At 39.1% G+C, this 12,380-nt stretch overlaps 2 protein-coding genes across 2 annotated transcripts; one reads left to right on the forward strand and one right to left on the reverse strand.

Annotated features, from left to right (window-relative positions):
* Positions 1-128: 128 nt before the first annotated feature.
* LOC106113322 (tankyrase-2-like) lies at positions 129-7,857 on the forward strand (the record flags this gene model as incomplete). The annotated part of the gene is made up of 11 exons (XM_013306047.1): positions 129-295; positions 720-788; positions 1,281-1,446; positions 1,913-2,058; positions 3,273-3,346; positions 4,580-4,812; positions 5,371-5,604; positions 5,884-5,996; positions 6,450-6,613; positions 7,097-7,281; positions 7,666-7,857. Coding segments are annotated over 11 exons (1,743 nt in total), but the record flags the coding sequence as incomplete, so codon positions are not given.
* Positions 7,858-9,096: 1,239 nt separating this feature from the next.
* On the reverse strand, positions 9,097-11,322 carry LOC106113323 (uncharacterized). The gene is made up of 3 exons (XM_013306048.1): positions 9,790-11,322; positions 9,448-9,645; positions 9,097-9,105 (listed from the first exon to the last, which is right to left on the reverse strand). The coding sequence occupies exons 1-3, from the start codon at positions 11,077-11,079 to the stop codon at positions 9,097-9,099; spliced, it is 1,497 nt and encodes a 498-aa protein (XP_013161502.1). The 5' UTR covers positions 11,080-11,322.
* Positions 11,323-12,380: the final 1,058 nt, after the last annotated feature.

A 12,380-nucleotide genomic window follows, 5' to 3' on the forward strand; every position in this document is an offset into this window, starting at 1 on the left:
TACGTTACCGTTTCGATGAGCAAATGTAATCTACATTTATAATTTACATATGACGCCACTGAGCTATTAATTAGTTGAAGTTAGAATGTTGAGGTCTTAAGTGTCAATCGTTTTTTTTTAATTAGCAGTGTTTTTTTCCAGATGCATTCGCGAAAGCAGCAGCATTACGTCTATTGGAGGCAGCTCGTACTGGTGACGTGGAGACAGCTCGCGCCCTACTGGACTCCAGACCTCGGCTCGTCAATTGCAGAGATGTGGATGGAAGGCATTCAACACCGCTGCACTTCGCTGCAGGGTATTTATACATAGATTATTATAAGGTGTCAAAAGAGCAAGCTCCCACTTGAATTCGCTGAAATAGCGAAAAGATCGCTGCCCATAGAAATCCGCAATCGCCGATGCGTTGCTTACTTTTAATCGATGGATAAGGAGACGCACTGAAATCCACTAAATCCATGTCCCCTTTCCATCTTTTCCTTATAAGAATAGGATTAGAAAACATACTTCCATAGTAGGTCTATTATAATTAATTTCCAAATATGTTGGTGGCTCGAAGTCATGCTGCGCAGTGTCTTCCCCCCGCATCCCGCTACGCCGCAATACACCTAACATTATGTTCTGCGCAGCGACTCGCGTGAACTTGAGAGCCGCTGACATATCTGACAACAACTATACAAAGATGTTGTATGTAAAAATAATATGAGTGTTTAAATTTCCAGATACAACCGTCTCCCTCTCGCGCAGTTGTTGCTGCAGAGAGGGGCTGATGTTCACGCTAAGGATAAAGGGTATGCTGAGTTTTGTACTTAATTCTCTACGTGTGTTTTTTTTTTCATTATAAAAGTCATAGGCAATGGATTCTGTTTATAAAATTATAAAAGCAGTTGTAAACGTTTTGATAGCTTTCATTATTGATTCGATTAAGTTGCGAGAATGAATCCGATCGATCTTGTGTAACTTTGAAAAATGTATGAAACTGACGCGCGACAATCACGTGTCTTATAGAAGTTATTGCCAGTTCTATACATTTTTGAAGTTCGTTATGGAATCACTTCAAATGGACTTTGTCTAAACCCGTAGCTATGAATCGATTCAAATTTCACATTAACTTGAACCGTTGAGCTACGACTCAACATCGATGTACTATAACTATGAGACTAACAGTTGTCAGCTCGAAACATAAATCAGCATACATACAAATTAAAATGAACCGATTCACTGATCTGCACTCATGTGAATCATGATCCGCAGGTCTTTTTAGTTCATGCAATATTTGTCAGGGGTCTGGTACCATTACACAACGCGTGTTCATACGGTCACTATGAGGTGACAGAACTCCTGGTGTCAGCGGGAGCTGGAGTCAATGCTGCGGATCTCTGGAGGTTCACGCCGTTGCATGAAGCTGCTGCTAAAGGGAAAGCGGATATAGTCAGATTGTTACTTAAGGTAAGTATCATCAGCTAACTATAGGTCCCCACTGAGGGTCTAACCTACCCTAAGTGATGTGACTATGTGATAGTGAACGCTGGTCCAGTGCGTCACTTCACACATATCTTTGACATTCACAGATATGTGCAGCATCAACATGTTTTCCTTCACACTAACAACATAGGATAATATTTAGCAGATAGCAAATATTTCATCAGTGTTTATATGTCTAGGTGAAAACTTATAATTTTCTCGATTTATTTGCCTATTATATATTGGATTTATATGTTCTTCCAGAATATGTTCTACATTTATGAAAATTTTCAGCAAGATGCGTTCAGTCTTTATGGAGATGCCTTCAAACAAACATCCAAACATTCGCATTATATTTCTTCTGTATTATAGAGGGTTTCAGGATTATTAATTACACCCTGTAGAATATAGCCATGGATTAAATAAGAGGATGATGTTTGTTTGGTATCAGCACGGCGCGGATCCGACGCGTCGTAACCGCGACGGCCTCACGCCGCTGCAGCTGGTGCGTGCGGGGGACTGCGACACTGCGGATGCGCTGCGCGGTGATGCCGCGTTGCTTGACGCTGCTAAACGCGGGGATCTCGCAAGAGCCAAGTTAGTTGCCCGATGGGTTAACCGTTAGACCATTCGGCCGTTTCAATTTGTTTTTGATTCTTTACTTTTGTATTCTACTGATCATGTTCAATCGGCCCAACAAAAATCGAGTTGATTGATTTACCAATCAAACCTACCGGTCGATCGGTCCAACGGCAAACATCTCGTCATTTTCCATCCAGTATATTACGTCAGAGATTTGTTAGATATCTTAGTCTATCCACGATAGTTAAAACTATTTTTTTTTAGTTTAATTACGTTAAGTGCTAAATATTACAAAATTCTTGTTTGTATCTTGTCATATCATGTATAAACTTATATAAAAACCGCTAAAACACTCACGTATGGTTTGGTGTCGGCACCGACTAGTTTCCAGCTGATCGGGGGCCCTTCATCAGTCAGTGGGACTGGTATTATATCGCGGACAAGGCCCTCAGCTCACTCAGTGAGTGTTTTAGCTGTTTTTATATCAGTTTATTATAATGTCTCACGAAACTGTCGGTTTCTGAGAGCAAAATCTTTATATATATAATTCTTGTGTGAGTGTGTATGTCACTGAACTTCTCTCAAACGACTGGAGCGATTTTGATGAAATTGTTTGTGTATGTTCAAGGGGATCTAGGAATGGTTTAGATTCACAATTTTGTCCGCTGGACGATGTTTTTTTAATAAATTTTTAATTTATTAGTAGTTGTTGATTTTGGAATGTTTTACATTGGATCCGACAGACGGCGCTACCATCATTAATTCAAATTAAAGACGTGTAGACAGGACAACGTCTGTCGGGTCCGCTTGTATCTGTATAAAACATGTCGTCCCTGTCAACAAAATAAAGATAACAAGTTTTGCATAGATTTTATATAGAATAAGTAAATTTATTAGATTTTACTCTTCTACCTACTTATGTAAAGTACTCCATCTTTAAGTACGGTTAGCTGGTAGATAACTCATTGAGTTAAACTCGCCATTTTATAACTTTTCGCGAATGGTACGCTTTCGTTACAAAGTCAAGTGTCAGATGTAGTGAGGGGGACATGAACGTTGATATTTTAATAAGGCTAGTGTTGCGATACAGCGACACTGTCGGATTTATTTCCTAACAAAACTGTGTGTACGATAAAGAAGATTTTTGTCTCGGAAACCCACGGTTTAAGAAATTATAACATCTCTACCGGGTCAGATAAGTTTGTAGCACTATATATAATTTCTTACAGGAAACTGATAACAGCACAGAATGTCAACTGTAGAGATGCACACGGCAGGAATTCAACGCCTCTACATCTTGCTGGTAAATTATTGTTTAAAAATAATTAACTAATCAAATTTGTCTATGCACTAACCAGAGTTTAATCTTTTTTTTTATATTATAAGTTGGCAAACGAGCGAGCGGTCACCTGAAATCGCTGATTTAGCGAAGTGACCGTTGCCCATAGACATACGCAAATGTATATACGTTGCCTACCTTTAATCGACAGAAGAGAGGATGCACAGAAAGAAAATATTTTCACCTTCCATGCATCCTCTCATTCGGAAAGTCCACTTCCACTTCTTATCCTTTCCTTATGAGAAAAAGGGTGGGAAGGGAAAGAGGACTAAATTAGTCCTCCGGGACACATACTCATCAGACGAAACGCGGAATAGCTTCTACTTGAGGCGTGTCTTCTGTATGGTCGTGGTATTTCACGGGACGAGCCGGGACAATTCTTGCGGAGATGTTAAAGCTCGCTCTACCACTGTTGAATCTATGTCTCTTTTGAATTTCATCCAGATCGGTTAAGCCGTTCTGGAATTACATGGTAGTAAATGTTTGGATGTATGGATGGATGTTTGTAACAAGATATTTCCAGATCACTTGTATGAATTACTTTTTACCTTTTGCGAGACTATCTTACATGTATAAAAATCGATTGGTGTTTGTTAGTCTCGTTTAAACTCGGGAGCTGCTATTTACTATTTTATTTTAAATAGCAGCTCTATACAATAACAGCTATATATTTATTTTATTTATTTAATTAACGAATTTATTATATCTTGGTCTTGAAATGTTCGTGGAGGTCTAGGGAAGGTTTATAAGATGAGAAAAATTCTAATAATTCCCGGGTAAACTCTAAAACAGCCCTTTTCTTTTTTCCATATAAACGGCTGAATATATGTATAAACAGTCTAGAAGAACACATAGGATAATATGTTTTATTAAATACGCGCGGACGGAGTCGCGAGCGATAGCTAGTCATTAATAAAAAAAAACATAATTAGTAGCCTCTTCCAGACTATGTTTTACATCTATGACAAATTTCACAAATATCTATGCAGCTGTACTGGAACATACCTTCTAACATACATCCAAGCATTTATAATATTAGTAAGATGTATGTAAGTAGCGAGCTTATCACCATCTCAAAGACCGGCAATGCATCTGCGGTTCCTCTGGTATTGCTGATGTCCATGTGCGTCGTTGAACACCTCGGTGTTCCCGCTGCTCGTTTGTCCCCTTCTGTTATAAAAAAAATGTTGTTTCCAGCGGGTTACAACAATTTGGAGGTCGCAGAAGCATTACTAGAAGCTGGAGCGGCTGTCTCCGCACGTGATAAGGGTGGACTTGTACCCTTACATAATGCAGCTTCATACGGACATCTTGAATTAGCAGCGTTACTGTTGCGCGCCGGCACTCCACCGAATGCAGCAGATAGGTGGGGCTTCACACCTTTACATGAAGCTGCGCATAAAGCACGCACACAATTGTGTGCGTTATTGGTGAGTTACACACACATATATACAAGCCACGCCTACATAACTACAAGCCATACCCACATAACCACAGGCCACACCCTATAACTACAGGCAACGTCAACATACAATCAGACCACGCCCACATACTCATAGGGTACGCCTATGTGCTCAAATGCGACACCCACGGGACTCTTTACACACATAATCATATGACCACGCCCATGTGTAACTTAAGAAGGGTGAATTTGGCCCATTTATTTAAATTCTTGAAAAAAAAATTACTCTATAATTATTTTTTTAATTTATACAATTTACTATAGGATTAAACTTAATTCGTGACAGTTTTAAGACAACTGGATAAGTTTTATGGAACCGCGATACTCTCTTTTAAATGTGTCTCGCTAACCCGAGTTTATCGCTTATGGAGGTCGTGTGTCGAGACCGGACAACGACTCTCGTTTAAAGAGATTTCTCGCTTATCCAAATTCGACAGTATTACTTTGCAAAGTACAGACAACACGTGACAATGATCATTCGTCTCTTTCACGCTTGTATCCTAGCTAAATAGGCTGTCTCTTTCAGCTGGCTCACGGCGCAGATCCGTTCCTCAAGAACCAAGAAGGTCAGACAGCACTAGAGCTGGCGGGTGCAGACGACGTGCGCTCTCTGCTGCAGGACGCGATGACTGGCGCTGCAGGAGGTGCGGGGAGTGCGGGAGGTGCGGGGGGCGTGCAGGCCCCGCCCCCGCAACCGCCGGCCCCGCCCCGCCTCCCTATACGTCTGCCATCCGGAGAGACTGCTACACTAGCGCCACCGGTAAGAGGAATTTGAACATCTGGTTTAGTTGTTTTTGTCACTTAGTCACTTTCTTTCTTAAGGTTTTCGTTTCTTTTATTTTTTAAGTGTATTTTACTAACAGTGGCCCATAACTACGTCCTCGCGACATAAAAAAAAACCTGATAAGTATGTGCTCTTCCAGACTATGTTCTACATCTATGTAAAATTTTAGCGAGATTTATTAAGCCGTTCTGGAGATAGTTTATCTCAAACATACGTCCATTCATTCGCATGTATAATATTAGTAAGATATACCAGGTGATGCCTTCCAACTACTGGGCGGAGGGTTCCCGCGGCAGTCTGGAGGACGCGGCCGGCAGACCTGCCTCCGCACTCTCCACCTCAGAGTGTCTGCAGACCTTCCTTGCTAGGTAACTAACATTTCACTAAGCGCTATTGATTTACACATGTTTGATAAAATATATCATTTTTTAGTAAATTTTAATGACAAAAAAGTGTCTTGACAGACAAACAGACGGACGGACAACAAAGTGATCCTATAAGGGTTCCGTTTTTTTTCTTTACAAGTACGGAACCCTAAAAAGATATGGACTTAACGATAGCCTTGTGTACTTTGGATAATTGTTTAATTCTGTACTTGTAGGATTTATTTTTTATATTTCGTATATACCCGATACGTCTTATAACCGATGCGTCACTATAACCGATACGTCACTATAACCAGTATATTGTTATAACCGAAACATCGTTATAACCTATACGTCGTTATAACAGATACGTCGTTATAACCGATACGTCATTATAAGCGAAACTTGACTATAACCGATACGTCATTATAAGCGATGTGCCGATGTTGAATGCAGGATCGGTCTGGAGCAGTTGTGGTGCGTGTTGGAGCGCGAGCAGATATCTGTCGACATATTGTCTGAGATGTCGCACGAGGATCTGCGCGCTGTCGGCGTCGCCGCGTATGGACACCGGCATCGCCTGATCAAAGCCGCGAGACATACGCTGCACACACAGTCAGGTAACAATATCACCTCACTAAGTCTCCCCTGAGGGTCTCACCTACCCTAAGGGTGCAGGTCCAGTGCATCACTTCACACATATCTTTGACATTCACAGATATGTGCAGCATCAACATATTTCCTTCACACTAACAACATAAGATAAATGTACATATGTAAAAACACATTGGTTTAGTCGGGCTTCGAACCCAGGACCTGCAGATTGCAAATCAAGTGATTTAACCCTTGAGCCAACGACTCCCTCCCACTTAAATTTAACATACATAACCATAAAAGAAACCCTTTTGATAATCAAGTAAAATAACTATCGCTCGCAACTCAGCATGGACAGAATTTAAAAAAAACATAATAACTAATCTATGTGTTCTTCCAGATTATTTTCTACATCTATGACAAATTTCATCAAGATCTACGCAACCATTCTGGAGAGACCTTCAAACAAACATCTAGACATTTTATAATATAAGTGAGATGTATAACAGAGTACTACGGAGGCACGACGCTGGTGGAGGTGGTGCCGGAGGAGTGTGGGGGCGGGGCTGGTGCGGCGGGGGCGGAGGGTGCGGGGTGCGGGGAGTACGGGATGCTGGAGCGAGAGATGCAGGACTCTGTGCGCGCACACCGCGACCATGTGGGAGGACAGTTCTCAAGATATCGTGTTGTTAGGGTGAGTACAACTATAATATCTTTTATTAGGTGGCAAACGAGTAGTCACCTGGATTCGCCGAAATGGCGAAAACACGACCGTCTATAGACATTTGTGAGAGATGGAAGGTAGGCGTCGCATCTGCAATTGCGGAACCGGCAGAGGTCGATTCGCTATTTTGGCGAATTTAAGTAACCACTAGCTTTTTGCCAACTTATTAGTCTATCGTACTAATATTATAAATGCGAATGTTTGGATGGATGGATGATTGAAGGTATCTCCAGAACGGTTCAACGGAGCTTGATGAAATTTGGCATACATGTAGAACATAGTCGGGAAGAATACATAAGCTAATTGTTTTTTTTTGTTGCGAGCGACACTTAATGATTTAATATTCAATTACAGATACAAAAAATAGTTAACGGACGTCTCTGGGAGCGATATCAGCACAGACGTAACGAGGTGTCTGAAGAGGCGGGTGTACCAAACGAGAGGATGCTGTTCCATGGATCACCATTCATAAACGCTATCGTTCAGAAAGGCTTTGATGAACGACACGCGTATATCGGTGAGTTGACTAATAATGACTTAAGTTGACTTGCATTGACTTATGTTTTTTTTTATATTATAAGATGGCAAACGAGCGAGCGGTCACCTGAAATCGCTGAAATAGCGAAGTGACCGTTGCCCATAGACATACGCAATTGCATATGCGTTGCCTACCTTTAATCGACGGAGGAGGGGATGCACAGAAAGATAATATTTTCCCTTTCGATGCATCTCATCTGGAAAGTCCACTTCAACTTCCCATCCTTTCCTTATAAGGAAAAAGTGTGGGAAGGGAAAGAGGAGTAAATTAGTCCTCCGGGCCGCACACTCATCAGACTGCACGTCTTCTGTATGCTCGTGGTATATCACCGGACGAGTCGGGACTATTCCTGCGAATATGTTCAAGCTCGCTCTACCACTGTTAAAAATGTTGACTTACATATTGACCTATATTGACTTATTTTGATGTTGAGCGAGTGGACTGCATGATTGAATGAAAGGCTGGTTGGTTGCTGATGATTATAATACGATGAAAGATTATGTATATTTTTTTTATTTTTTTATTCGGAACAACTAACGACTACATAATGTATATACATCAAAATAATACATAACAAAGACTTAGTAATTATGTACCCAACACCGTTGTTCACAATTATAATAGAAAAAAAGAAAGGAAAGAAAACAGTAATAAAACTATTCGTACAGTTAAACTAAACAAATCAGTTCACAAAGACAAAGCACGCGCGACACTTCTCCTGAATGATGCAGATGACGTGGAGAACAAATCTATATCAATAAGCAGATCATTGTATAGTCTCATCACCCTCCATAAGGGGGCGCGCTCACCAGCATGCGTCTTACATCGTTTTAGCGCGAACAGAACACTATTACGAGTGCTTCGAAAATAACATGTTCTGCCAGGCACATGCAATTTTATTTGTCTAATTAATTCTATGCAATTAAATTTATGGTTTAGGAGGTTGTGCAGCAACATAACATCCAAGACATTACGTCTCATGTCAAGCGTAGGCAAATCATATTTTAGCAACAATGAACTGTATGAGGACTTCGAACGAAAACAACGATAATGCATAGACCGTAGAAACTTGCGCTGTACTGCTTCAATTTGATTTTTACTGTTTAAATAAAAAGGGTTCCAGATAGGTGTAGCATACTCTAATTGAGAGCGTATAAGGGACTTATAGAGAAGAAGGTAGGACAAAGGTCGCTTGAAAGGGATAGAGGTGCGCATTACAAGACCATATAACTTAAATGCCTTTCCGATTATATAATCTACATGGGCATGGTAATTGAGCTTACAGTCCATATAAATACCGAGATCTCTTATTACTGACACTTTTTCTAAGAGCGTATTAGATAACGAATAAGTGAAACCAATGTTTTTACTTTTTTTTGTATAAGATATAAATTTAAATGTAGTTTGTTGTTTTCACAATACACTGTTAAACGATTTAGGTCTTCTTGCATTTTCACACAGTCAATATCGGAAGTAATAGCACTATAGACTTTAAGGTCGTCAGCATATAATTGGAAGTGCGTGTGTTTAAAACATTTATCAATATCATTTATATAAATAACAAAAAGCAAGGGGCCTAATATGGAGCCTTGACTTACGCCTGAAGTTACTTTAATAACTTCAGAAGTAAAGCCATTAATACAAACTTGTTGCGACCTGTTCTTCACATAAGATGAAAACCATCTAAGCAAGTTGCCTCTAATTCCGTTAAATGCGAGTTTTTGCAGTAATATGTCTTGGTCCAGCTTGTCGAAAGCCTTACAAAAATCTGTGTATACAGCATCTACTTGTACACGCTGGTCCATTGATTCAAAAAGAAAATTAGTGAAAATTACCAAGTTACTTGTTGTAGAACGTTTTTTAACGAAACCGTGTTGTTGTTCAATAATGATGTTATGAAAACAGGGATAAATATAATTATGGATCAATCGCTCAAATACTTTCGCCAAGGTGGACAGCAGTGATATTGGCCGATAGTTGGAGACAATGTTCTCGTTGCCGCTTTTGTATACGGGAGTCACATTTGCTAATTTCCACACATTTGGCACAGTACCTTCTTGCAAGCTTTTATTATACAAGATGTGTAACGGAGTGGATATGGATTCAGCAGTGTGCTTCAAGAAAAATGGAGGTATGCCATCAGGACCGGCTCCTTTCGAAATGTCTAATGACTTCAGTGCTACAATAATGCAGTCCTTAGTGATGTTATAGTCAGATAGTACAGTGTTACATATGTCGTTAAATGGTGAGGACACCGTATCGAGAATCTTATCGCTTTGTTCATATACAGATCCAAAAAATTTAGCAAACAGGTTACAAATTTTTTCCGGCTCATCAGCTACTACGCCATTATATTTCATACAAGAAGGTATGCCAGATTTTTTATTAGTAGTTTTTATAAAAGACCAGAATTTTTTAACATCTTGTTTTAAACTGTCTTCAATAGCGGCAATATAGTTGTTAAAACATTGTTTACTGAGTGTTTTAAATCTTTTGCGCAAAATTGAGAATTCTTCATAATGAGCTATCGAATTATATTTCTTCCATTTAATCCAAGCTTTTTCTTTGTCTTTAAAAATATGAATTAGAGGCCGATTGAACCAGATTGGATAATTAGTCGATTTCGCAGGCCGTACTGGCACGTTAGATTTTATGATTTCATTTAGTTTCTCATAGAAGACCATGCATGCTGTGTTCACAGGGTAACCCTGCAGAATGTCCAACCAGTCATGACTGTTAATATTTTCGTTAATTATTGCGTAATCTGCATCTACATAATAATATTTTAATGTTGGATCTGAATTAATTGTTTTACGTTGGCGGAACCATGATATACGAACATGAAAAGGAGGGTGTAGACAGTCAATATATACTAATGGGTTAAGCACTGGTTCGCAACAACACGCTTCATCGTTAGAAATAAATAAGTCCAGAATACGTCCCATATTATTTTTAATATAATTATATTGCCTAGTATGCGTAGCGCGTAAAAAAATACTCATAGTGGTAGTTAGTGCATTGTTGGTATCGCATGGCAAAGAGTATGTTTGAGTCGAGGGATCGATCCATTCAATATATGGTAAATTAAAGTCCCCAGCTATGTATATTTTGTCTATAATCGGCATATTATTGAAATAATACTGTAGTAAATTTAAAAATGTTGTATAAATATCTAAATCTTGATTTGGTGGTATATAAACCCCACAAATTACATGGAATATGCTACCCATTTTAATCTTCAATAACACGTAATCAATAAAAGGCGACGGTGTACTGTTTGTATCGTTATCAGGTAAGGTAAGTGCAAGCGAACAACGCTCGACGTGCAGGCCGCGGCGCACAGCCACTAGCACTCCGCCGCCATCACGCCTACCCGTCGCTGTGCGGTTTCGGTCGCATCTGAATACTGTGTACCGTGAATCGAAAACTTCACTATCGCTTATAGCGGATGATAACCAGGTCTCAGAAAGTATAATAACATCATACGAATGTGCTAACACATTCATGTAAATAGTATTGAGCTTCGTTCGAAGTCCTCGACAGTTTTGATAGTATATGCACATATTATTAGCCATTCTTATAGCTATTAACATAAAAAATATTACCGTAAGTGTAATTTATAAACACAAACACTTCTAAATGTACACATTTTTTAATGAAGTAGCAATCACAGAATACTAACGTTATAAGAAGATACATAAATCTGTTATTTATTTTACGTGATTTTAATCAACTTAAATTAATAATTAAACATTTAGAAATTTTAATAAAAGTTAAACATAAATCGTTCCTAAAAATTAAGAACATTAAGTGGGTAAACCAATAATTCATGCTTCTGACATGAGACACAATCCACACAGACATAGTATAGTTAACTTTAGAGAGAACATTGATATCCGTTATTAGATTGCTGCACTCCATCCCAAAACCTTTTAAACGTTTACATAATAATTTCAAAAAATTGCTTATTTTTCTGAAACTTAGTAAGAATTTATGTACTACGAAAAATATTAGACAAATAAAATTACCTTTAACAGTTGGCTTTAATTTTGGATAAGTCGCCTTTAGATCGAACAGCAAACACGGGTGAGGTTTCTTTTGCTCTGACAAGTATCGTTCCATGCTTGACCCATACAAATCTGTAGCCACATTTTCTAGCTGCTTCACGTGTTTCTCGAAATAAACTTTTGTTTTTTAAAGTCAGATGTTCATTGGCGTATATATTATGTTTAGGGCCTGATATACCAAGTTTTACTGAATCAATGTCCTTTTTTAAACGAATCGCTGATAACATATTATCTCGTAACATTCGGTTCCCGAATTTCACAATAACATTCTTTGGCCGAGTGTTATCCATTGTAGCATGAGGCACACGATGAACTGAGACTATGTCTTGCTTACACACGGGTATATTGACCATAGAAGCGATATTTTCCAAGACCATTAATAGGTTTTCCCCTCTTCTTTCAGGCAGGTTGCTGATTTCCATATTAGTCATTCGAGCCTGTTGTTCGATCATATCGATCTTGAC

The sequence above is a fragment of the Papilio xuthus genome, unplaced genomic scaffold, assembly GCF_000836235.2.
Source record: "Papilio xuthus unplaced genomic scaffold, Pxut_1.1 DF828364.1, whole genome shotgun sequence".
In the NCBI taxonomy this organism is placed as follows: Eukaryota; Metazoa; Arthropoda; class Insecta; order Lepidoptera; family Papilionidae; genus Papilio; species Papilio xuthus.